The sequence below is a fragment of the Periophthalmus magnuspinnatus genome, chromosome 19 (genome assembly GCF_009829125.3).
Source record: "Periophthalmus magnuspinnatus isolate fPerMag1 chromosome 19, fPerMag1.2.pri, whole genome shotgun sequence".
Taxonomy (NCBI): domain Eukaryota; kingdom Metazoa; phylum Chordata; class Actinopteri; order Gobiiformes; family Gobiidae; genus Periophthalmus; species Periophthalmus magnuspinnatus.
In genome coordinates this window covers 6,992,691-7,016,969 of record NC_047144.1, presented here as the reverse complement: position 1 = coordinate 7,016,969, position 24,279 = coordinate 6,992,691, and the positions used below count along the sequence as shown (strand labels likewise).

At 38.8% G+C, this 24,279-nt stretch overlaps 1 protein-coding gene across 1 annotated transcript; it reads left to right on the top strand.

The window, feature by feature from the left end:
- Positions 1-8,826: 8,826 nt before the first annotated feature.
- On the top strand, positions 8,827-19,306 carry LOC117387803 (integrin alpha-D-like). The gene is made up of 30 exons (XM_033985376.2): positions 8,827-8,879; positions 9,364-9,466; positions 9,532-9,632; positions 9,713-9,783; positions 10,096-10,210; positions 10,372-10,502; positions 10,868-11,013; positions 11,093-11,243; positions 11,318-11,462; positions 11,526-11,599; positions 11,673-11,793; positions 11,873-12,009; positions 12,084-12,230; positions 12,296-12,505; positions 13,607-13,740; positions 13,987-14,129; positions 14,192-14,346; positions 14,424-14,549; positions 14,616-14,689; positions 14,788-14,929; positions 14,998-15,096; positions 15,170-15,249; positions 15,322-15,408; positions 15,473-15,542; positions 15,610-15,708; positions 18,071-18,151; positions 18,255-18,365; positions 18,454-18,555; positions 19,006-19,116; positions 19,193-19,306. The coding sequence occupies exons 1-30, from the start codon at positions 8,855-8,857 to the stop codon at positions 19,289-19,291; spliced, it is 3,390 nt and encodes a 1,129-aa protein (XP_033841267.1). The 5' UTR covers positions 8,827-8,854; the 3' UTR covers positions 19,292-19,306.
- The last annotated feature ends 4,973 nt before the right edge of the window (positions 19,307-24,279 follow it).

The window sequence follows — 24,279 nt, the reverse complement described above, 5'->3', positions numbered from 1 at the left end:
GCTCAGACTCTTTTTCATGAGTGCCCTGTTAGAATACAGAACAATACAAACAAAAAACAAACAAAACAAATAACTGTATAGGTCCATTTAAAACAGGTGCAGGTGTGATTATAAATGTTTATTAAGAGATTAAGGGCATTTGTGGCACCAGTCTATCCAGTTTTGTATGTCCTTGAAATGTATTCCATTTTTGGGAAGAAAAATAATACGCAGACAGTCTGTCAAGAGTGGTGTTGTTGTTTTTTTTAAAGATTTGTTTCTGTAATAAAATGGTAATTTTGTCTTTAAAATGTTACATAGTTCATATGTATATTAAAAGATAAGTTTTTGTCAAGCCAATATCCAAAATATATTATTACAATATATGTGACTCTTTCAATCACTGTGCCATTTAGTGTATAATAATTTGTAGCTTGCAACAATGTTTTATTTATTTTATTATTATTGCTTTTTTTTTTTTTTTTTTTTTTTTTTTTTTAGAAAAAAACATCTATTTAGTTATATTTGCATTCAATGATGATTTCATATTTTTGAGGACATTTTGGATTTTATTAAAATCTGTAGTTGTAGTTTTAGAAATCGTCTGATCAGCAGAGGGAGCACTTGCATACAAAACAGCATCATCTTCATATAAATGTATGAGGCTTTCTCTTTAATTACAACCAATCAAATTAATAAATAAAGTAAGAAATAGCTGGCCTAAAAATTAGCCTTGAGACCAATGTTCCCTCAAATTTTTCACAAGTCTGAGCAAACACACAAACTCCCTGAGCGTCCCATGGACCCCTGTGAGCGACATCAGACGTGCGCACTGTGGTCATGCTGCATCACATCCATCCAAGTTAAATGGTTTATTAAAAGAATCAAATTACCGGATTTACATTTCTATATTACATTACATTTTTATAAGACTTTTAATTAAGTGCTTTAGCCACTTATACAATGAAAATGACAAAAATCTTGCTCATGACCTGTGTAGTATGTTAATGCTATTGGAAGTATAAATATTTAATTTTAACTATGGCAAAACATGAGCTCCCAACCAAACCAAGACAACTGTAAACTCCAATGTTGAAAACACACTTAACATTTTTATGACAAAGCTCTGACTTGTAGTATGAGTATAAGTCATTGTGTGAAGCTTTTGCTGTGACTGAGTGAGATTGTCCTACTGTGTCTGGGAGACAGTCCGTTAACTCTTTTTCAATATATGACACGATCATTTGATTTTTACAACTCATAAACAAGTGACAGTCAATGACCAATACACACTGAGAGAAATCTGTATCTGCACAGCTGCTCTATTACTGTACATTTACATATCATATCAAAACAGAATATATAATGTGTATTTGTATATAAAATATATTCAAAACAAGTGGTATGGGTCAAAATAAATATATATTTACAAACCACACACTGCAAACAGTGAACAAACACACACTGGAAACTAAAAATACACTGTACATGTGACAGTGTGACAGTCATTCTGTGACAGGGGCTCAGTGGTTAGAGGTTGGAGGATCGAGTACCGCTCGGACCAACTTCTGTCATTGTGTCCTTAGGCAAGACACTTCACTCAAGTGGTGTGTGCATGATGATTGGTGGTGGTCGGAGGGATAGGCGCAGCTTGGCATTAGCCAATGCTAATGACTACACATAATACACATTTGACCCACAATTAAGTCAATAGCAGAATAAACCACTCTTACCGATCAGGAACAGCATCCAGTCCATCAAAACATAAAGTCCTCTGCTCCTGAGTCCACCATGAGATCGTCATTCGGTTCCACGAACCGCTCCAGGTCCGAGATGCCTCTAGTTTAACTTGTACAAACATTCACAGTGTCCTCGGTCGCGTACTTCCTTTGTTTTGTCCGTTTTGTCATGTTTAAAACGCAAAACTGCAGCAAAACAGTGCGTAAAATTACGCAATTACGCGCGCGTAATTTTACTCGCGGATCTTTGCCCGAGGGTGGGCCATCGGAACGTTAAGGGGTTAAACAGCACTTAGCATCATAGCGAGTCTTCACTTCACATCGGACACATCGGCCAAAACACTGGCCATGTCCCAATTCGCCAAATGCACCCTTTGAAGGGTCAATTCGAAGTACTCTTCAAAGTGTAGTTTGAAGGTTCCGGACAAGAATCTGCCCTCCTCAGTGTAGCCGCCATCTTGCTGAAGTGGGACAGGCCCACACCACGGACCGCACTTCCACCGCTGTCTTTGAACGTACGATACGTACATTATGTACATTATGTACGTTATTTTTAATGATTTATTATTTAATAGAAGAAAAGTCAAGATGTCGTCGTCACAGACGTTTCTTTTTCAATAGGCAAATATAAGTTTCAAGGTGATTTTTTTCTCATTTGTAGCTACTTCATAACTTTAACAAAATATACCTTGTGAAAACGTAATAACAGAGACAGAGGTAACAATATAATTTTTACATTCATAGTCTATAAACCAGAGAACACTGATTAGTTGTACATATAATGGGATATTGCAGTTTAACATTCGGTATTTTGGCCAGCTGCTACACCACTTTAATAACAGTAGAGGGCGATGTTTCCCTTCTATGCCGTGCCAGTTCTTTTCATCTTATTATTGTAAAGTATTTTCCAGCAGTGCAGCGCTACATCAAGCTAGCGTCTTGATTTACTAACACAAAAGTAAATGACACGTGCCCACGAGGGGCGCAGACGTATGAAATGTACCGGAACTCATGAAGATTTTGTGCACGTCTCAGGACTCTGTTCTGTCCTTTCCTCAGAGTCCGTTGCTTCATTGTTCACATTACCTGTGTCGAACTCATTAAACTCTTCTGACTTTGTTTCAGTCTCTTGGTCTTTGACGCTTACAATAGAAACGAACATTCTTACATTATTCTTATTGCAATAATAATTACTCATGATAATAATGTCTTCTTATTGCCTAGCAATAACTGCACATTCCTTTATTCCATGTAACTCCTTTTTAATCATCAAACACACTGTACAGATCTTTATTCAGATTTAACAGTTTCATGTCACACTGTTGTAGATGAGATAAACCCCCTGCCCCTTAGGATTTTCCTTAGCAACCAGTCCCCATATGGCTCCTACACAACCAGCTCCTTAATTATTACATAATAATTACCACATAATTACCATCAGTAATACAAATAGGAAACATAAACATGTAGAAGCAATGTTGATTATGCTTACACTTAAATGTCCACATGTAATTACCGTATCCATTCTGCACAATGTTCATGGGTAAGTGCCCAAACGCTTCAACCTCTGGTTAACGTACATGTCCGTGGGCCCGAATACACCTGGTGGCAAGGATGGAGAGGTCTTTAATAACAGCAGGTGGTTAGGAGTTAATGCTTCTAGGTCATTCACATCCAAGGAAGCCTATAAGGTACTTCGTGTGTCTGGCATGCACTGATTACTGATTTGTCTTCAACTGACTTATCCTTGGTCAGAAGGAACAGGCAAACTCCACTTGTGCAGTTTTGGAATGTTTATTCAGAAGGAGGAAGCAGGTGACATGGAGGGAATGATTATTACACAGGTGGTTGTGTGTGCGCTTTGGTTTGGGGGTGTATATGTGTGTGTGGTTATCTGAAGGCAAGACAAATTTATTTATCTGAAAAGAAAGACAAAGGTATATATGCATTAAACACACTAGAAACACCAATAAACTATACAGTGAAATGATTAAAAGAAAAACATTCATGCTATTACACAAAAGAACCACAGGTCGGTGTTCCAACACATTAAATGAACTTATACGCAAACTTTAAGTGTTTGTAAAATTGCCGAATGGGCAAAATGGGTAATGGGTAAATACACTATTTACAGGAAAATATTGGCTGTTGCAAAAGGATGGACAGTGGATGGGCACAATTGACGTGTTGTTACGTGGTAATTGCACATGGAGCACACTAAAAGTAAAAAAAACCAAACACATTTGTTAATTAACTGGCAAAATATAACATTTATACCCAATTACAAACAATACTTACATCGTATGAACGCTCACAGAACTCATACACAAAAGATTAGGCAGAATGACCTGCAAACAACGCAAGGCTCTGCTCCTAACACCGTAATAACCCTGTACTGAGCTCGCGGGCCAAGGGACTTCTGGAACTGCAATAATAACACTTGAGAAAGTCTTTGTGATTGGTCTGCTGTTTATAATGGCCTCAGCCTCATAAAGAATTGTGCGTAAACTTTTTTCATCCAAACTTTCCACTCTTAAGGTGGAATTAAGGACTTTGCGGACAGATCTTGCGAGATGCTCTCATGCTCCCCTGTGATGTGAGTCAGCTGGAGGATTGAAACTCCACTTTATTCCTTGTTGCAGCATGACATTACTAATCTGCACCTGGTTCCTCTTCTCAATAGCAGTTCTCAACTCTAATTCAGCTCCTGTGAAGTTCGTACCACTGTCAGAACAAATGAACCTGACTTGTCCTCTTCTGGCAATGAATCTTCTTAGTGCATGAACAAGTCAGTTTCCAATGACTGTGCAATTTCAATATGAACAGCTTTGATAGCCAGACATGTGAAAATTACACCATACACGAGTGAATGGTGGTTCATCAAGGCACATTTCCGTCATATGACAAGTCTGCCATCTACATTCAGGCAGCAACAGATGATGCACTTAGACAGCACCTTTCTTATGGCAGTACTCACACCAGTTTTCCAGTACCACTGCGTCAGCTTGGACAACATATGGTTGTGAGCACCATCCCCCACCTCCTGGAGTATGTGTCTAAGAAGAGGCTCTGAAACATGCAGATCTTTAGGCAGTATTATGGGATGTTTTACCTCCACAGGCATAGATGAATTACTGAGTCTGCCGCTGATCCTCAGGACTGCATTTTGCAGTTATGGGCAGATCTTGCAGATATGACTGGACTTTTTTACAGCCTGCCCTTTTTCCAGACTGACCAGCTCCTCGGAGTAAGTGTTCAGCTGGCAGTACTTTACAATGGCAAACTCAGCCTTGAGCAAATCCTCAACCGAAAGCCACCTTTGTCCTCTTGTGCCTTTCCATTTCGTCTTCTACTGTACACTCCTGCTGCTCCTTTGTGAGATCACACTGTGCCAGGCCCAACTTTAACCCTCTCCTTTTCTTCATACAAGACAGAAGCCCCTCTTTAAACCTCAGAATCTAGGCCACTGACTTCTTAATACGTGTCCAACTGGAAAAGTACTCAATCAGGTGAGACACTGGTTCTTCCTTTGCCTGTACAGCATTTACTGTAATAATTTTCTTCACCTCAGGATTTTCAGGGGAAAGCTGACCAATGTTCTGTGGAGTGATAGGCCACTCACTCTCCAGTTGTAACAAGAAATGAGGGCTTGACAGTCATGTAGGATTCTTGATTAGTGTTTCAGCTGTCAAACCCCTAGAGCAGTGGTTCTTAACCTGGGTTCGATCGAACTCTAGGGGTTCGGCGGAGGTCAAGACACCACCATCTCCAGAAGCTGGCCGTGTCCCAATTCGACAAATGCACCCTTTGATGTGCCTATCAAAGTACTCGCCTGACTTAAATGCGCAGTTTGAAAAAAAAAAAGAGACATGGCGTGAGACACGGCCAGAGTGATGCCCTGACATTGACCCAGTTCATGCATTGTATTGGTTTTATTCTTTGAACACAGTGATGTTAATGCACGGTTCATTTTGTGCACCAGTAAAACATACATGTGTCCTGAATTTGAAAAAAAATCATATTTTATTTTTCAATAAAGAAGGGTTCAGTGAATGTGCATATGAAACTGGTGGGGTTCAGTACCTCCAACAAGGTTAAGAACTGCTGGCCCAGAGGCTATGTCTATAGGATTACTGTCAGTGTGCACATATCTCCACTGTGCAGCACTGCATACCTCTAGAATTTGTGAGACCCGGTTTGCCACGAACACTTTACTCATACTCATCCACTTGATGAGACAACATCCTCCTTCAGAGCACAAGGCGACCGGTTCCTTGTATAGTGAGAGTGCCTGTTCCTCTGTAGCCACCAAGACGAGGCAATCATCGACGTAAAAACAGTGATACAACCTTCTTACAGTATCCTGGCCCATAGTTGCTCCAGATCACCATCCTGCCACCAGAGGAACCTGAGCAGATCTGAATCTTCAGGAGTGACCCGCACTTGGTGGAACATGGATTCAATGTCAGCCATTATCACCACTGGGTCCTTTCTGAAGCGGGTCACCACCCCTATTAAAGAGCTGGTCAGATCTGAACCTTGTAAGGGTTGAGCATTCAGCTATTTTCCTTCGTAAGTAGCTCCACAGTCAAACACGACTCTTAACTTTCTTTTAGTGGGATGGTGAACAGTGTAGGATATTCCACACTTGTCCATCTCTACTGATGAGCTCCTCTTTGGCAAGTAGCACTGTGCCACAGAGGCAAACTGATAATGACCCTTCAGGTGTTTAACAGAGTCAGTGACTGATTCCACAAATTTTTAGATCTTCTCTTGACTGTAAACTGCTGCTGCCATAACTCATCCAAGTGAACAACAGAAAGAAAATTGAGGGTTATGTTTGGCTGTTCACTGTCTGTCTCTCCACTGCCTCCCCCCACTGATTCATTTACTGTCCATCCCAACATTATTTTTGTGGCAAACAGTCCTCCATCCACACTATAGACTACATCCAATGGCTTCAGAGCTTTTGGCAAATTGGTTCCTATCAAGAGCTTGATTCCTGCATTGATGTGTGGCAAATGAATATGTCTCAAAAGAGGCCATTTCTTAATATCGCTTTTTGCTGGGATATTTCCTTTATACACTGGCATGGACTCCTGTGTGTACACAACTCAAGGAACTATTCTCCATTTAATGCCGCAAACTCCAGCCCAGACACCATGTTGCTGTTTACAACCTTTTCTTAGCCCTTGGTCCGTAGAAGAATTTGCCCTTTTCTTCCTGTTATGTTAAGTTTGTATATGAGGTTCTTATGAGGTCCTTGTAAACTAAAATACATAAATATCACTTGTGAAAATAGACCAACACATGGCCATTATATTATACATGTAACCCAGGTCAACCTGGGTCAATCTGCAGTCAAATATAAAAAAAAAATCCCATCTTTACGTGTCAGTGAAATCACCACATTATTACGTTCCACTCATGTGAACACCTTGGCCAATCACGTGCTTAGTAGCGCTCCATATAATGTAGCTGCGCTCCTCTGCCGGCAGAAGTGGGAGGAAAGTGCATCAGGACAGCTGCATGGGTGTCATGTGTTTGCTATTTTGGCTATTAAATAATGCCATCTGTGTCCTAAAACTTTGGTACATGTTGTAAACTTGTAAGAGCCCTTACCACCACCCTGATGCCAGGTATAGACTGGCATCAATTGATGAGCTCAATTGTGAACTGCCTGTTTATTGTAATTATGCAAACAGTATTTTTACTTGAAACTTGACATGTGTACACTGTGTCGGTTTATGTTCTGTTGTATGAAGAACAAGTGCAGAGACTCGGGAATCGTTTTGTAGATTTTATTACAGTTAAAGCAAGGGTGTCAAACACATTTTCACCAAGGGCCACAACAACATCCCATCCCATCAGTGCAATCATCGCCACCTGTCGTGGATAAGAGGAGCCAGGACCAGACACTCGGTGCCAGATCATCTGTGTGTCAAACGTGACTATTCCTGTTCTGCTTTTGTACTCTCTTGTTGCCTTTTTGATGCTGACTGGATTTTTGCTGCCCTCAGATTCCTGCTCCCTGGACCGTCCCAGCTCCTCTGCCTCTGGCTCTGTTCCTGGCCCCGTGTTCCTGCTCCGGTATTGTCTGTTTTGTCTCCACCACCTTGTCTCGTCTTGGACCCCGGCTTGCACCCCGCTTCCCGCTCTGGTTCCCGCTCGCTGCCTCCGTTGTCCCTAACTCCGTCCCTGTTCCTGTCTCCCGCTCCGGTACTGGTTACTCCCTGTTCCTGTCCCTGCTCTCCACAACGCATTCCCGTACTCTGGCTCGCACCCGGCACCTGGCCCCCTCGCCGGTCTAATCTACACTTGTCTGTTATTTCACAAACTGTAAATAAACACTGTAAACTTGCCTCGAGTTCTGCACTTTTTGGTCCCACCTGCACCAGCATTACGACAAAATAAGACTGCAAACTAATGAAGACACAATATTACATATTTGAACATTAACAGAGATATGTTAATTTACTATAACATTGCAGCAATGTGGAGTGAATCTACAAAAACAGTAACAGGAAGGTAATGAGGACAATAAACAATAGTACAGCTGTCTTTCCCCTTAAGGTTGTCATATTCACTACAGCAGGAAATATCCACAATTACCTTTATGAATGAGGCGGATACGGGAGTGGCTCTGAGAGGAGAAACACACGGTACATTTAGATGATAAAGAATGTGTTTGTGCAGAATAAAGTAAATGAGACTGATCTTATTCTCTGACGGAGCCCCACTGACCCAGCACTCAGTGCCAGTGTTGAACAGACTGTCAGTAGCTGCCAGACAGACCGGCCTGATGTAGTCTGTGAAGGTGACAGCTGAGGACAGTCTGAGCAGAAAGTTTTGAGGATTCTAAAAGGGAAGTAATATAAAGGGAACATAATGTTCTTTTATTTTTCTATTTGTATAATATAACAGAATTGTAGGTATGCCGCTGTTTCACCAGTGACATATAAATGTCAATACAATGTGCCAAATATGAAACATCAAACATGCAGCGCTGGTAACTCCACCTACAAAAGAGTTCCTCAGACTGGTCCCGGTAATAGTGAAATAAAGGTCCTTTCTTCTATTTCCACTGTTTGAGCTGCAGAAATGTAATGTGGAACTATTTTCAAGAGATCAACACAATGTATTGGATAATATTTTTCTCAGGTAGGACATTTTTACCCTTGAGAATATGTTTATCTATGTGCTGTGTTAGTGGTAACATTATAAACGTAAGTCTATTCAGGCTATTTTTTGGCTAATTCAGTTACAGTTTTGTCCCCAACACATTGGGTGTAGTGCAGTGTGTAAAATCTGACACACATTATGAGAAGTCATGTTTAAAGACTTTTGGGAAAATGGGAAAAAATGTATGTATAGTTAAAAATGTACAGTCATATTATAAAGCCCAATTCAATGTCTGTGCTCTGAATTGGGCACGACTTGGACAATTTTAAATTTCAGTTCTGTTGTTTCTTATTGGAGACTCTGCTCAGCCAAAATAGAAAATTGAGGTAAATAGTTGTTGGTAATGTTTTATTTCACTAATTATAAACAATAAACTCAACAACAATTTGGGCCAATATTTAACCAGACAAAATGTATTTATTCATTTGACTGCAATTTGTATTCATATTTTTCTTATCTTTAGTGTTACGGAGTATAGGTGGTTTTAACATTGAACCTGTAGCTTGGAGATCTTTCACTAACCCTGCGCTAGGATTTGGACACAAGGTGATTCAGAAACAAAATGGGTAAGTGAGAATAATGTAGTTGTGTAGTTGTGAAATACTTGTTTTATACATGTGTGTCTTCACAGCTTACTGGTCAGTGCTCCTCTTCAGCAGGATGCACAACAACGAGGACAGATCTATGAGTGTTCCCCGACAACAACAACCTGCAGGAAAATACAGCTTAAATGTAGGCAAACCATTATTTTATCACAATTTATTCTTCACAACAAACTGTGATGTTCATGAATATGTCCACATTTTACACAGTGCCAGATTATGCAGTGAACTCCTCTCTTGGATTGGCAATGGCATTTAACCCCAGAAATGAAAAGTCTCTGGTAAATTATTAAAGTCATGCTCTTTTGTATTTAGTATGTAACTGAGTAACATTATTAAATTGTGTTACTGCACTGTTTGAGATTGCTAGATCATCTTTCCAGGGTAGAAAATTACAAAATACAGTAATGTGTTGGTTTTGTGTAGTGAGTTATTTTAGATGTTGGAGAAGTTACTTTAATTGCTTTGCTGCATTGAACTTGCTTCCTCTTAGTTGCACCACATTCCCTTTATAGTTTGATATCCCTTAAATGACAAACTACTTAATAATCTAAGTATTGTATTATGAACAATGATAAAGATGTCTCTGTCAGGTTTGTGGGCCAACCATTCCAAAGGATTGCAGGAGCATCACCATGTACAATGGTCTGTGTTTAGAGATTGATCAAAATAACGGTCTCAGAAGAACCACGCCTAGGTCTACTGCAGGTACATAGACTTTTATAATCCTATGGAGCTCAACAGTAACCACTCGACCCATAGACTTTACAAAAAAATATATTAAAAGCTTGAAAAGAGAAGACTATTGAGCTCCATACATGTGCACGTGATGGGTATGATTTATTAGTAATCTCTTTGTTTCTTACCAGATTGCCCAAGCCAACCAGCCGACATTGCATTTCTGTTAGATGGTTCGGGCAGTGTAGATCCAGCAGATTTCTCAAAAATGAAGCAGTTTGTCATCAATGTGATCAAATCCTTTCTTGGAAAAGATTCAAGGGTGAGATAAATCATTATTACAGAATAGGTTGTGTTCAGGTGACATCTATGAATCCTCATAGATTAAAACTGAGCTGGAGGGCAGGTCAGAATTTATTTAACTGTCAGACTGGAGATTTATTGACCTCGATTATGGTTTTTACTGGGCCTATCCACAAAATTTAGCATAAAGTTTGATGACTTCACTTTCACAAAAGCTTTTAAAAGTCAGTTAAAAGGTCTACAAGGATAAGATTAATATGGCAAGGTTTTGGAGCCAAATGTTTGAACATGAACACAACCTCGACACAATATAATCATGTATATATAATATTTATCATATATGTATCATATTTATTTACCTGTTTTTTATTTTATGTTTTTCAGTTTGCCATCATACAGTTTTCACATTTATTTCAAATTAGTTATTATTTCAACAATTTTGAAATCAGCGGGTCCTGGAAATCACAAATAAAAAACATAAGACAGTTGGGAGGAGGCACTTATACAGCCACAGCAATACAAAGAGTTGTGTAAGTTGTGTACCCCAGTTTGTGTTATATTATAAATTATAATGATTGTACACATATGAATATTTAAAAATCTTTTCAGAGATGAAGTCTTCATACCATCAAACGGTAATCGGCCAAATGCAAATAATGTATTGATTGTCATTACTGATGGAGAGTCCAACGATAAAGCTTACTTACCAGGAGCTAGCGAAGCAGCAAATAGAAAAAACATAATTATATTTGCCATTGGGGTAAGATATGAAACTTAACTTAAAAATCAGATACATTTTGTTTTACTCATCATCTCACTTTGTCAAATTTGTAGGTTGGGAATTCATTTAATAAAGCAGATGCAAAGAATGAGCTTATAACTATTGCAGCATCTGAAGACCGTGTCTTTCAAGTTCAGGGCTTTGATGCTCTTGATAAAATAAGACAGACTCTGCAGGAAAAAATCTTTTCTATTGAAGGTAAAAACTTTGTACATTTGTTCTCACAGTGACAGATTTGAACTATAAATGTATTCTATTTAGGAACTCAAACAGGTGGGGAGACGTTGAAAATGGAAATGTCCCAGTTGGGCTTTGGTGCAGCGTTTCTTAGTGAGGTAACAGTCCACTTTTAGTGAATGTATGAGACTTTAACATCTCTCTTAAATCTGAATGTTTCATTTTGTTTAGGGATTTCAAATGACAGCTGTTGGTGCCAACGAGTGGAAAGGAGCACTGCTGAAGTACACCAACTCTGGCACCATGACGAGTTCCTATGAGCCTAAAGACATTGACAATGACAGTTACCTTGGTAAGTCTTTCTAAAATGTTTAAAAAGTAATGCATTATGCCATGCATTTCTGCCATGTTTTGACACATTTGTGTTGTAGGATATTCCATAGCTATTGCAAATACTGTGGCGGGGACATTTACAGCTGTTGGTGCTCCACGGTATCAACACAGGGGCATTGTAATGTATGTTTATAGCATTTACAGTCAGCAGAGGATTGATCCAGTGGATTGGCAGGTGTGTAGTCACTGTGGAGACTGAAAGAAGACTAATGATCACCTAATCTGCTGTTGTCACTGTCATTGCTACAGTTTCAGAGTGGTGAATATTTTGGGGCAGAGGTTTGTACAATGGATGTCAATGGCGACAGCTTCACTGACCTGCTCCTGATATCTGCACCAATGTATATAGAGAGGGACAGGGAAGGAAGAGTCTATGTTTGCGACGTAACTGATCGGGTAAAAGGTTATCTATTTTTAAAAGTAGAGTGTCTTTTATTAATTTGTCATCTTTTTTTTATTAGATTGTGGATTGTCACTTTGATTCTCCATTAATCCTGAGGGGGGCATCAGAAAGAGGAAGGTTTGGGTCATCTCTTGCTGTACTGCCAGATCTGAATGCAGATAATTTGGCTGATTTAGCTGTGGGAGCCCCTTTGGAGAATGATGGTCAAGGCACTATTTATATTTACCATGGCTCTGGGTTTAGGAGGATTACTCCTACCTATTCACAGGTAAGCAAAATCCAAGGTTTGTTTGACTAAACAGTCTACAGTGTCATTACAGTGTCACCTCTTTTAAAATGCAGCGCTCTCCATCCTCCCAATTCTTAACAGATTCTTTCACTTTATTATTATTGGTTTGAATATTTTTATTTTTTGGCCACACATGTGATTGTTGTAGTGAATATAGCCTACTGCTCGGGCAATCTGAGTTGCATTTGTAATCATTTATTCATAAGGCTATGATTTATTTCCTATTTTATTTATTACATTAATTAGCCTACATTAGCAGAATGTTAAACGACACATAATAAAAAGAGTCCACTGTGTCTGTGCTCTGGACATGAGACAGAGGGCCCTGCTGTGCAGAGAGTGCGACAGGGACGAGTCCGAGCTCCTTCCAAGTTTTTAAACTCTCCATAAAGAACCAGTGATGGGGGAGAAACGGCCAGCTAAAATCCGCAAACCGAGAGTGACTTATGTGTGCGGAAAATTGGTGCTAATAGAGCAGTGCAGATGATTAAAAAATTTAATTGTGATTAAACACATGCTTGGACTGCGATTAATATTTATTGGATTTGTTTAAAATAGCTGTTTATTTTACCTTTTATTCTTAAATTTACTCTAGCATTCACCCAGTGTTGTGTTGGTTTGACTTGGATGTATTTTTTCTATGTATCTGGGACTACATTATTAAAATAAAATAATGTGAAGAGGCTCAGTATTAGACTATTTTATTATTTTCTAAACTCTACATTCACATGTAGAATTGCAATGGTATTTAACCTTTTCAAGTTGAAACTATTTGGTGGTTGTTGTGTGTGGTCTGCTGCTTCTTTCTGCTCACTATGAGCCTGATAGAAGACTGCTGGAGTCCTGGCTCAGTCTTGCTTTTGTCCTGATTCAGGTCAGGTAAAAGTCAGTCCTCTAGGGCAGCGCTGAAGTGTCATTGTGTACTCAAATAAAAATGAGTATCACGTTTAAACATGATACTGTCACGCAATTATGTGATATCATCTCAAAAGTACAAGATGATGGACCTTTGAGACGATATATATGCAAATATTGTTGCATAGCAAGTTCTTTTACCATAATTCAATTTTACATTTCTAGAGAATTACTGCCTCAGAAGTAAAGTCCGGTTTGACTTTCTTTGGCACGTCAATCAGTCCAACGTCATTGGACCAAAGCAACGATGGCCTGCCAGACTTGATGGTGGGTTCAAAAGGGACTGTTGTCCTTCTCAGGTAAACACAACTACTCCCTACTTAATATACTGTTCAAACAGGAGAAAATGGTCCTCATGGATCTAAGGGGTCATCTGAATACACAATTAAATGAATATTTCCTTCATGTAGTAATTTATCTTGTGTTAGTATTAAGCTTTTATCTCTCATTGCTCTCATGTGCTCCATCCTTATGATATTCCCTTGTTGATCCAAATACAGACATTTGATTGTACTAAACATTTATCTTTATTTATTATGTCCCAGGTCCAAACCAATTGTAAAAGTAGATGCTACAATTTCCTTCACACCACAGCTGATCCCAACTCAGAATAACGACTGTTCAAAACCTCTACATGCCACTGCTACTGTCTGCTTCACGATGTCCAAAGTCACCACACTAGATCAAGGTATTTATTAAAGTTTCAGCCATTCTCTTTTCAATATTTACTGATACAAGCATTTTTTTCAGCTCAGGCAAAAATCAATTATACTTTTACTTTGGATGCAACACGCATTGTCCCAAATAACCGGGCATTCATCAATGAGAAACAACCAGACACAACCGGAAGTCTCACCATTACATTGAACCATGAGGGATGCGTTCCTATCAATTTCTTTATACAGGTTAAAAATGTTGATGTATATATGCATAGATATTAATGTGTATTGTTTTATTAATATTCAGGACACTTTGCTTACAGTCATGTCCTGAAGATGCTCTCAATCCTCTTTACAATGAGCTGCGCTTCACATTTGAAAGCTTGACTTCCCCCCAGAGCCTCAAACCAAGTCTCTCTCAACAGTCACCCACAACAGTCAGCAAAGACGTACGTGGATAAAGGGATGATATATTCAAATTAAACATATATTTTATCCAAATATTTTCATTTCAGTTGGGGTTTGAGATCAACTGTGGGTTGGATGACACATGTACTGACCAACTCATAGTGGACTTTAACTTCACCAGGTATACAGTTTTTATGTAATAGTTTTTTTTTTTGTTTTTTTTTTTTTTTTACAAAATATTACTCTTTAAGCTACTTAATCACCATTTTGATTTTATAGGTCTTCTGTGGTCCGAGTAGGCATTGATGATTTGCTCAACATCACAGTGTCATTAGAAAATACAGAGGAAAATTCCTACGATACCAGAGTCATTCTGACATATCCCTCTGGATTTTCCTACCGGAAGTTCATTGGACTTCAAGTAAGAACTTTGCCAGATCATTATTGTTTGCCAACTTCTTCCTTATTCCTTGTTATATTTCTTAAAAGGGGAGAATTGACTGTAACTCAGTGGACAGTGAAAACAGTTTGATACGAGGACGGACAGAATGCTTTATTGATAAGCCTATTTTTAAGAGCAAAGCAAAGGTTTGTTGTTTATCTTTTCCTAAACCCTTTCTCATTTAACATGCACCATCAATTGCCTTTGGTATTGTTGTAGGCCTTTTTTGTTGTCTCATATGGCTTTAACACCAACAGTCAACTTGACAGGAGGATTTTTGTCACTGCAAACACAACCAGGTGCCATTCATTGCAGTATCAACTTGAACAAAGCCATAGAGGCACTTTTTTATTTGTTTTCTTTTCCTTTAGTGGTAATGTGCAGTCGTCCTCATTGTCTCAGCGATACAAAATAAGAGAAATTGATGTAAAATACAGCATTTCAGTGACAATTGGAAGGTACATGAGCCAACAATTCCTACATTATTGATACAGATTTTTTCCTCACATAAAATCTCTTCAGTTCACACAGCTACACCAATTTTACGTTTGGTGAAAATGATCTGCAGAAGCCAGTCAATCAGTCAGTTAAGGTAAAGTACAATGTTTTTTTTAATATACGTGTACGTATTTTCATAATATTAAGTGCTCTTTTTGCAGGTTACAAATGAGATCAGAGCATTGAATTTCTCTGTGGTGATCCGAGTGCCAGTAAAACTTGGCAAGAAGGACATCTGGGTAGACTCTGATTCTTTGCAGGTAAAAGTAGAGAAGGAAATTCACTACTGTTATAAGGTTTATAGTTGACGTTTAAACTCTCATCCAGAAGGCAAGGCAAGTGTATTTGTGTAGCACAATTCGTACACATAGTCATTCAAAGTGCTTTCCAGAATAAGAAAGACAATAAAATCAAAGGTGATATTTTTGATACATTTTATCTGAAAATCTTTTCTATTTTGAATTTAATCACTGAAATAGTAGACACATTTATCTTAATGACATTTAAAAGAATTGTTTGAAGTATTGTTAGTTTAACAGAGTTTGCTTTGCATAAAATACAATTCAAAATGAAAATGCTTTTCTCTCTTATATATGAGGGGAAGATGGGGCTTAATTATCTCCTTGGATGTTCCATAGACTTGTCTAAATAGCAGGTAGAAGACCTTGGATGTTCTTCAGACTCATCTTGACAGCATCTAAAGGCCCCTGGATGTTGTTCAGATTTCTCTCTATAGGTTATAGAGGACTTTGTATGTTGTATGTAACACTTATCCCAATATCAGGTAGAGGACCTTGCATGTTCCTTAGAGTTGTCCCAGTAGCAGCTAGAGGACTTTAGAGGTTACTCAGATATATTGGGGCGACAGTGGCTCAGTGGTTAGAGTGTTGGTCCCCCAACCCGAAGGTTGGAGGATCAAGTCCCGTTTGGGACTTGAATGATAGGTGGTGGTCGGAGGGGCCGATGGCGCAGATTGGCAGCCTCGCTTCCATCAGTCTCCCCAGGGCAGCTGTGGCTACAATAGTAGCTTACCATCACCAAGTGTGGAAATGAATGAATAATGACTATAGTGTAGAGCTTTGAGAGGCTTTGACAAGCCTGTAAAGTGCATTACAAGTGTAAGGCATTATTATTCCTATTGCATCTAGAGGACCTTGGATGTTCCTTAGACTTCTGTGTCTTCAGGCATGTCCATTGTGCAGCTAGAGAACCATTGATGTTCTTCAGACTTGTTTATATAGCAGTTAGAGGATTTTGTGTGATTTTCAGATTGTCCCAATAGCAGATCTCAGATGTTCCTCCGAATTGCTTCTATAGTAGCTAAAGGGCACTGGATTTTCTTCAGACATGTCCATCATGCATCTAGAGAATCTGGGATATTCTTCAGATTTCTCCTGAGGTTCTAGAGGACTTTGGATGTTCCTCAGACTTGTCTCAAAGGTGGATAGAGAACCTTGCATGTTCTTCAGACATGTCCATTGTGCAGCTGGAGAATCTTGGTCGTTCTTCAGACATGTCCTAATAGCAGGTAGAGAATCTTGGATGTTCCTCAGTATCGTCACCTGACTCCACCGGGTCACTATGGTGTATTGAACAACCTGCTGGACATCTCAAACTGACAGTCTGTATTAGGCCAATCAAGGACCCCAAGTTGAAATTCTTAGGGACAATTTCTTAGTTCTTAGTTCCTCTTGACAGGACCATCACCTTCATCCAACATATCATGAAGTTCCCTTAGGGTGGATATAAACCAATTCAAAATGTTTTATGTGTTAAAAAAATATGTGTGATCTTATATATTCTGCCTTTTACTGTAGTACAAGGTTCTATCCCACCGGTCACAATTGTGACCACCATGTTTTCCATCCTACACTCAGACCAAATAAAATAAAGTAATTGCAAATGCATTGATCATTACTAGAGACCATAAAGATCATATGTGCCAAAAATCATTGTACTGCGTTAAATTTAAATAACTTTACTACCCTTCTGTTTGAGAGAATTCTGGGCGTCGTCTTCACCTTAAGGTATAAATTTTACATAACCATCTTTGGTCATTAGGCCTGTCACGACACATTTTGAAGTGCAGTATTACTTAAGTTAATATAGATTTTCTAATACAAATATTAAAACATGAGCTAAAATAACTAAACAGCAGAATGGAACACTTAAGTAGTTAGTTTCTATCTATAATGAGACACAGAAGTTATTTATTCAACCTTCTACAGCTCAAGTCATATTGCAAAAAAAAGTAAAAAAAATAAAAATAAAATAAAAATCCCATTACTGCAAATAAAAACTGACTAACCCAAAATATTGGTCCATCTATCATATATGGAACAATACGTCGATATAGTAATTATCATGACGAGCCTACTGGTCATGTGACAACTTCATTCATCACATCCCAGAAAATACAGCAAAGACAAACACAGTAACAAATTGAGAGTACACTATTTTGTACACAAGTGCAGGTTGAAATGGGTTGATATAGTGAGATAGTGGAATATCTATTGAAATTGTTCATATATTAAAGATCTAATAATATTTTTAGTAGAACTATATACATTCTTTGACCTTTCTATTGTACTGTGCTTGAGAAGAGTCTCAATTATTTTTCAGATTGCAGACTGTCAAATAGACAAGGATGAAGAGCCAACTGTGACAGATTTTGTTCCACAAATACAGGAGAGCAAGTTTGTGGTCAGTATTAGCTTCACTACTGTCACAATCAATATGGCAACATAGAAATTAGAGTTGAAAACAAATCTAGTCATTTGTATGTTTATTTTTTCAACCCAAACAGAACTGCACTGTGGCCAAATGCAGGGTTTTCAGGTGTACTCGCGTCATGAGTCAAACAGAGAGTAAAGATTATATCATCTCTGCAAACCTCAGTTCAGGATGGATTGAGCAGGTCCGGACACTCTCTAACACAAACATTTACATATTAAAAATTGCCTGACAGATGCCAGTGTGCTGTGATAATGTTTTGCCTCCCACAGATTGGACTAAAGTCAGCCAAGTTTCACCTCATCAGCACAGCTGTCCTGGAGTATGATACAGACCGGTTTATTTTCTATTCAGCTGAGAACAACCCCGTCAAGGTACAGCGCCCTCTTCTGACAAAGTATAAGAATTGAAATAAAATGTATCACAATTGGCTCTGTGCACAACGGCAGCCGGCTAGTTCCAGTCAGGGGAACAGTCAGCCCAACCATTTCCGGCGTAATTAATGTCTTATGAGGTTTTTACCTCATAAGGATTAGTCACGCTAAAATCATTAAATACTACACATGACAGGAAACTGCTAGTGGATGTCACTGACAACATGTTAAAGACTTTGCGAATGCAGGGAAAACTTGACAGAAGGACACCTCTGCTTTTCGAAAGGTACACCAGAAGGTGCATCAGTGGCGTTATTTAAATTGGCATTAACATTAGCCCCAAGATATAAATATGTACCTTTTCACTTTGCACTGCCTGATCTCTAATGAGGTTTTATATATATATATATATATATATATATATATATATATATATATATATATATATAGATTGAAGCAGAAGTAGAAGTGTATACTGAGGTAGACTTCACTAAAGAAATCATTGGAGGATCTCTGGGAGCACTGGCACTGCTGCTGTTACTGACAGCCGGCTTATACAAGGTAAACCATGCTGTGGAGCCATTATGAAAATAATAAAATTACACAGGCCAACACTGTTTCTGCATTCATTCTACAGGCTGGATTTTTCAAGACTAAATACCAACAGAAGATTACTCATGAGGCCCAAGGACCGGAAGAGGCTCTTGATGGTGCACCAGAAGAACCAACAGCTTAATATTAAATGTTTCATTTATGTTTATATATACAGGCTCAGACTCTTTTTCATGAGTGCCCTGTTAGAATACAGAACAATACAAACAAAAAACAAACAAAACAAATAACTGTATAGGTCCATTTAAAACAGGTGCAGGTGTGATTATAAATGTTTATTAAGAGATTAAGGGCATTTGTGGCACCAGTCTATCCAGTTTTGTATGTCCTTGAAATGTATTCCATTTTTGGGAAGAAAAATAATACGCAGACAGTCTGTCAAGAGTTATGAATACATTTCATACAGTGTAGTTTATATATATATATATATATATATATATATATATATATATATATATATATATATATATATATATATATATATATATATATATATATATATATATATTCAATGAAATACAAGATTTATTTCTATAGTAAAATGATAATTTTGTCTTTAAAATGTTACATAGTTCATATGTATATTAAAGGATAAATTTTTCTCAAGCCAATATCCCAAATATATTATTACAATATATGTGACTCTTTCAATCACTCTGCCATTTAGTGTATAATAATTTGTAGCTTGCAACACTTAAATGTTTTATTTATTTTAAAATTATTGCTTTTTTTTATTTTTTATTTTTTTTATCTATTTAGTTATATTTGCATTCAATGATGATTTCATATTTTCGAGGACATTTTGGATTTCATTAAAATCTTGCTGTAGTTTTAGAAATCGTCTGATCAGCAGAGGGACCACTTGCATACAAAACAGCATCATCTTCATATAAATGTATGAGGCTTTCTCTTTAATTGCAACCAATCAAAGTAATAAATAGAGTAAGAAATAACTGGCCTAAAAATTAGCCTTGAGGCACTGTTGCTAAAAGTTGAAAAAAAATAAAAAATTAGATTTAAACCCATTAGCTACAAATGTATCTGAGAATTTGAAAGAACAATTTAGTTATAACATGTTGGGCAGCTTGAAAAATGTCCACAAATACTACTGCCTGAGTATTGTAGTGACACTGAGCCTTTGCCATTTAGAGAAGAGATCAGGTCCAGTACCTTTGTTTTTGACGCACTGCGGTTTGTACAAAGTAGACTAGTCACATAATGCATTTTCTGGTGGTTTAATGAACAGCGGCGTAAGCAGGTTACACACACACAGATGGTGAAGTGTAGGCCCACAAAAAATAGTATGGCAGAAAGCTAATGAAGCGTTAAAAGAAAAATACAGCTACCCAGTGTCTCCCTGTCCACTCCCAGACAGCAGGAAACTTGGTGCCTTTGAAACTACCGGCACGTCTCCTTTGCCCACATGACCCCCTGCCCCTTAGGATTTTCCTTAGCAACCAGTCCCCATATGGCTCCTACACAACCAGCCCCAATTACCACATAATTACCATCAGTAATACAAATAGGAAACATAAACATGTAGAAGCAATGTTGATTATGCTTACACTTAAATGTCCACATGTAATTATCCATTCTGCACAATGTTCATGGGTAAGTGTCCAAATCCATATAACAAGTTCACAGTCAAACTGAGCCAAGTCCAAAGTCCTGAGTCCAAAAGCACAAAAAAGGGATTTCACCAAAAATGAGCCATGCAAATGGTCCAAAAAAGCAAGATGGAAAAGGCGAAAAGGAAAAAAAAAAATACTACTGAGGTGAGGACGTCCTTATCCAGCCTCAGCCTCCTGCAGCGGGGCCAGGTCAAACAGCTAGTCCTTGTTTTTATCTGCACCCAACGAACGAATCCTCTTTTGTCCGGAAAAGTGTGAGTCACATATCCTTTGAGATCTTCCACTGCCAAGTTTCTTTTTGCACCTATCCATAAATGACGTTCTTGCAGCTGAGGCAAGTATTCCTTCATCCATCTTTTCCAGAATAAATCAGACATATATTGGACTTGCTTCCACCTCCGGTTAACGTATATGTCCATAGGCTCGAACACACCTGTTGGCAAGGATGGATATGGTGACGTGTGCCCCTAAGTATATAGAGCCCACTCTGGACATGTAAAATCAAGGAGATTGTGTCGAATCAGTTTGAATGATGCCTGTGCCAGAATAAAGAACCTGGTTTATGGATCTACTTGAGCCTACTGGATTTTTATTTGCAGTGTGCCTCCGGGTAAAGCTGACAGCACCTTTCTTATGGCATCCAGTACCACTCCCTCAGCTTGGACAACATATGGTTGTAACCACCATACCCCCACCTCCTGGTGTATGTGTCTAAGAAGAAGCTCTGAAACATGCAGATATTTAGGCAGTATTATGGGATGTTTTACCTCCACAGGCATAGATGAATTACTGACTCTGCCGCTGACCCTCCACAAGATCTGCCCATAACTGCAAGATGGAGATCTTGCAGTTATGGGCAGATCTTGTGGAGATGACTGGACTTTTTTACAGCCTGTTCTTTTTCCAGACTGACCAGCTCCTTAGTGTAAGTGTTCAGCTGGCAGTACTTTACAATGGCAAGCAAATCCTCAACAGCAAAACTGAAAGCCACCTTTGTCCTCTTGTGCCTTTACATTTCCTCTTTCACTGTACACTCCTGCTGCTCCTTTGTGAGATCACATTGTGCCAGGCCCAACTTTAACTCTCTCTTTCTCTTCATACAGGACAGAAGCCACTCTTTAAAACCTCAGAATCTAGGCCACTGACTTCTTAATACGTGTCCAACTGGAAAAGTACTGAATCACGTGAGACACTGGCTCTGCCTTTGCCAGTACAGCATTTACGGTAATCATTTTCTTCACCTCAGGATTTTCAGGGGAAAGCTGACCAATGTTCTGTGGAGTGATAGGCCACTTACTCTCTGGCTGTAACAGGAAGAGAGGGCTTGACAGCCATGTAGCTGCTTTCAAACCCCTAGAGGCTATGTCGATAGGATTACTGTCAGCGTGCATGTATCTCCACTGTGCAGCACTGGATGCCTTAAGAATTTGTGAGACCTGTTTTGCCACAAACACTTTGTATTGTGAGGTGTCATTTTGAATGTAATTCAACACTGACTCTCTCTCTGTCCAGAACACTGAGTCCAGAAGATCCATCTGCGGCTCCTTTTTACAAAGCACATCGATGCGACCAGCCATAGTTCCAGCTATGAGCTCCTTGGAATGGTCACAGATTTGAGGGGAGCAACTCCTGACTTTCCCATCACAAATGCAGTGTGTTGTTTAGAATTCTTATTCTTTAACAGCAAGTAAGTTATGATTTTGTATCCGCTCTCACTGCCGTCACAGAAATGATATAGCTGGGCTGTGGAGACTTTTACAAAGTGTGGTGGCTTCAGGCATCTACTCACTTTGTAGCTGTCCAACAGATGGAGCTGTTCCATGAATTTTGACCACTGCTTTAAGATTGAAACTGGTACAGTGTCATCCCAGCCCACCTCTCTCCTGCACAGGTCTCTTAGGATTTTCTTTGCTGTCAAAATTACAGGGTTCAGCATTTCCAAAGGATCCTAAATGGAGGCAATGATGGAAAGTGTACCTCGTCTGGTAATTGGTCTGTCCTTGAACTTGACATTGAAGTTAAACGAGTCTGATTTGATAGACCATTCTCTTCCCAGCATACAAACACAGAATCCAACTTCATGTTAAAAAGCTCCATGCATTTTGCTCTGTGGTGCAAGGGAACAGCATCCATCATGGCAGGTCTGTTACTCATCCACTTGGTGAGACAATATCCTCCTTCAGAGCACAAGGCGACTGGTTCCTTGTATAGTGAGAGTGCCTGTTCCTCTGTAGCCACCAAGACGAGGCAATCATTGACGTAAAAACAGTGATACAACCTGGTTACAGTATCCTGGCTGTAGAGGTGCCCATAGTTGCTCCAGATCACCATCCTGCCACCAGAGGAACCTGAGCAGATCCGAATCTTCAGGAGTGACCCACACTTGGTGGAACATGGATTCAGTGTCAGCCATTATCACCACTGGGTCCTTTCTGAAGTGGGTTACCACCCCTATCAAAGAGCTGGTCAGATCTGAACCTTCTTCTTAATTATATTCAACATGTTAGAAGGCATGTCCAAGTCATGGGGATACTGTACATCCTCCATTGCATTACAGCATTTCTTGCTGTAGTCATGTAGCATCTTTACATCCTCAGTTTTAATGGAAGACCATGACAGAGCTTTGTCCAAGTAACAAGATGCCACCTTTTGCTCATCACTGAACTGTTGCTTTAATTAACTCTCAGCTTTTGCATAGCCATGTTCTGGATTTATGTACTGTATTGGCAACTCCTGACTAGTTCTTTGGCATGGCCTCTGGTATGCTGCTCCAAGAAGTACAAATAATCAGAATCATTTGACGTATTCCTCTCAACTCCATTTTCAAATGCCTTTATAAATGTTCGGTATTTTAGAGGATTGCCATCAAATACAGGGATCTCTCTCTTTGGCAGAGCTGCAAGGTATTGTATTAGCAAAGTTTCATTTAGCCTTTTCATAATACCAAGAACATAATTTTTATTGTCCATATCCATAGTCCATATCTGTGTCAGAGTCTGACAGCCATTTGCTGTAAATGCTGTACAGTATTTGTATTAGTATATACCAGTCTGTTGTATTAGAAGCACTTCATACTTATTTATTGTTGTACTTTGTTTGGCAGGTGCTGGAATAAAAACAGGTCCTTTAACATTTAATGGCAGATTTTCAGTAAAAATATTTTGTTGTTGATTTTCCTGTAGTTCAGTGCACACGATTTCATCCATATAATTTAAATAGTCATTTGAGTTTTGTTCAGTGTTCTCAATCCATTGTTTTGTTTTCATGTAGTATTGTCAAATCCAATCTGCTCCAGGCACTTAAAGAGGATTTTATGATCTACTGAATCAAACGCTTTAGTTAAATCAATGAACAGTGCTACATAATTTAGTTGGTCATCAAGTTCTGTGAAAATGTCTTTTAAAACTTTTGTGGTTGCAGTGAAATGATTTACATTTTTAGTTGTCCCACGTTTTTGTAAAGGCAAAACATCAGCCATTTC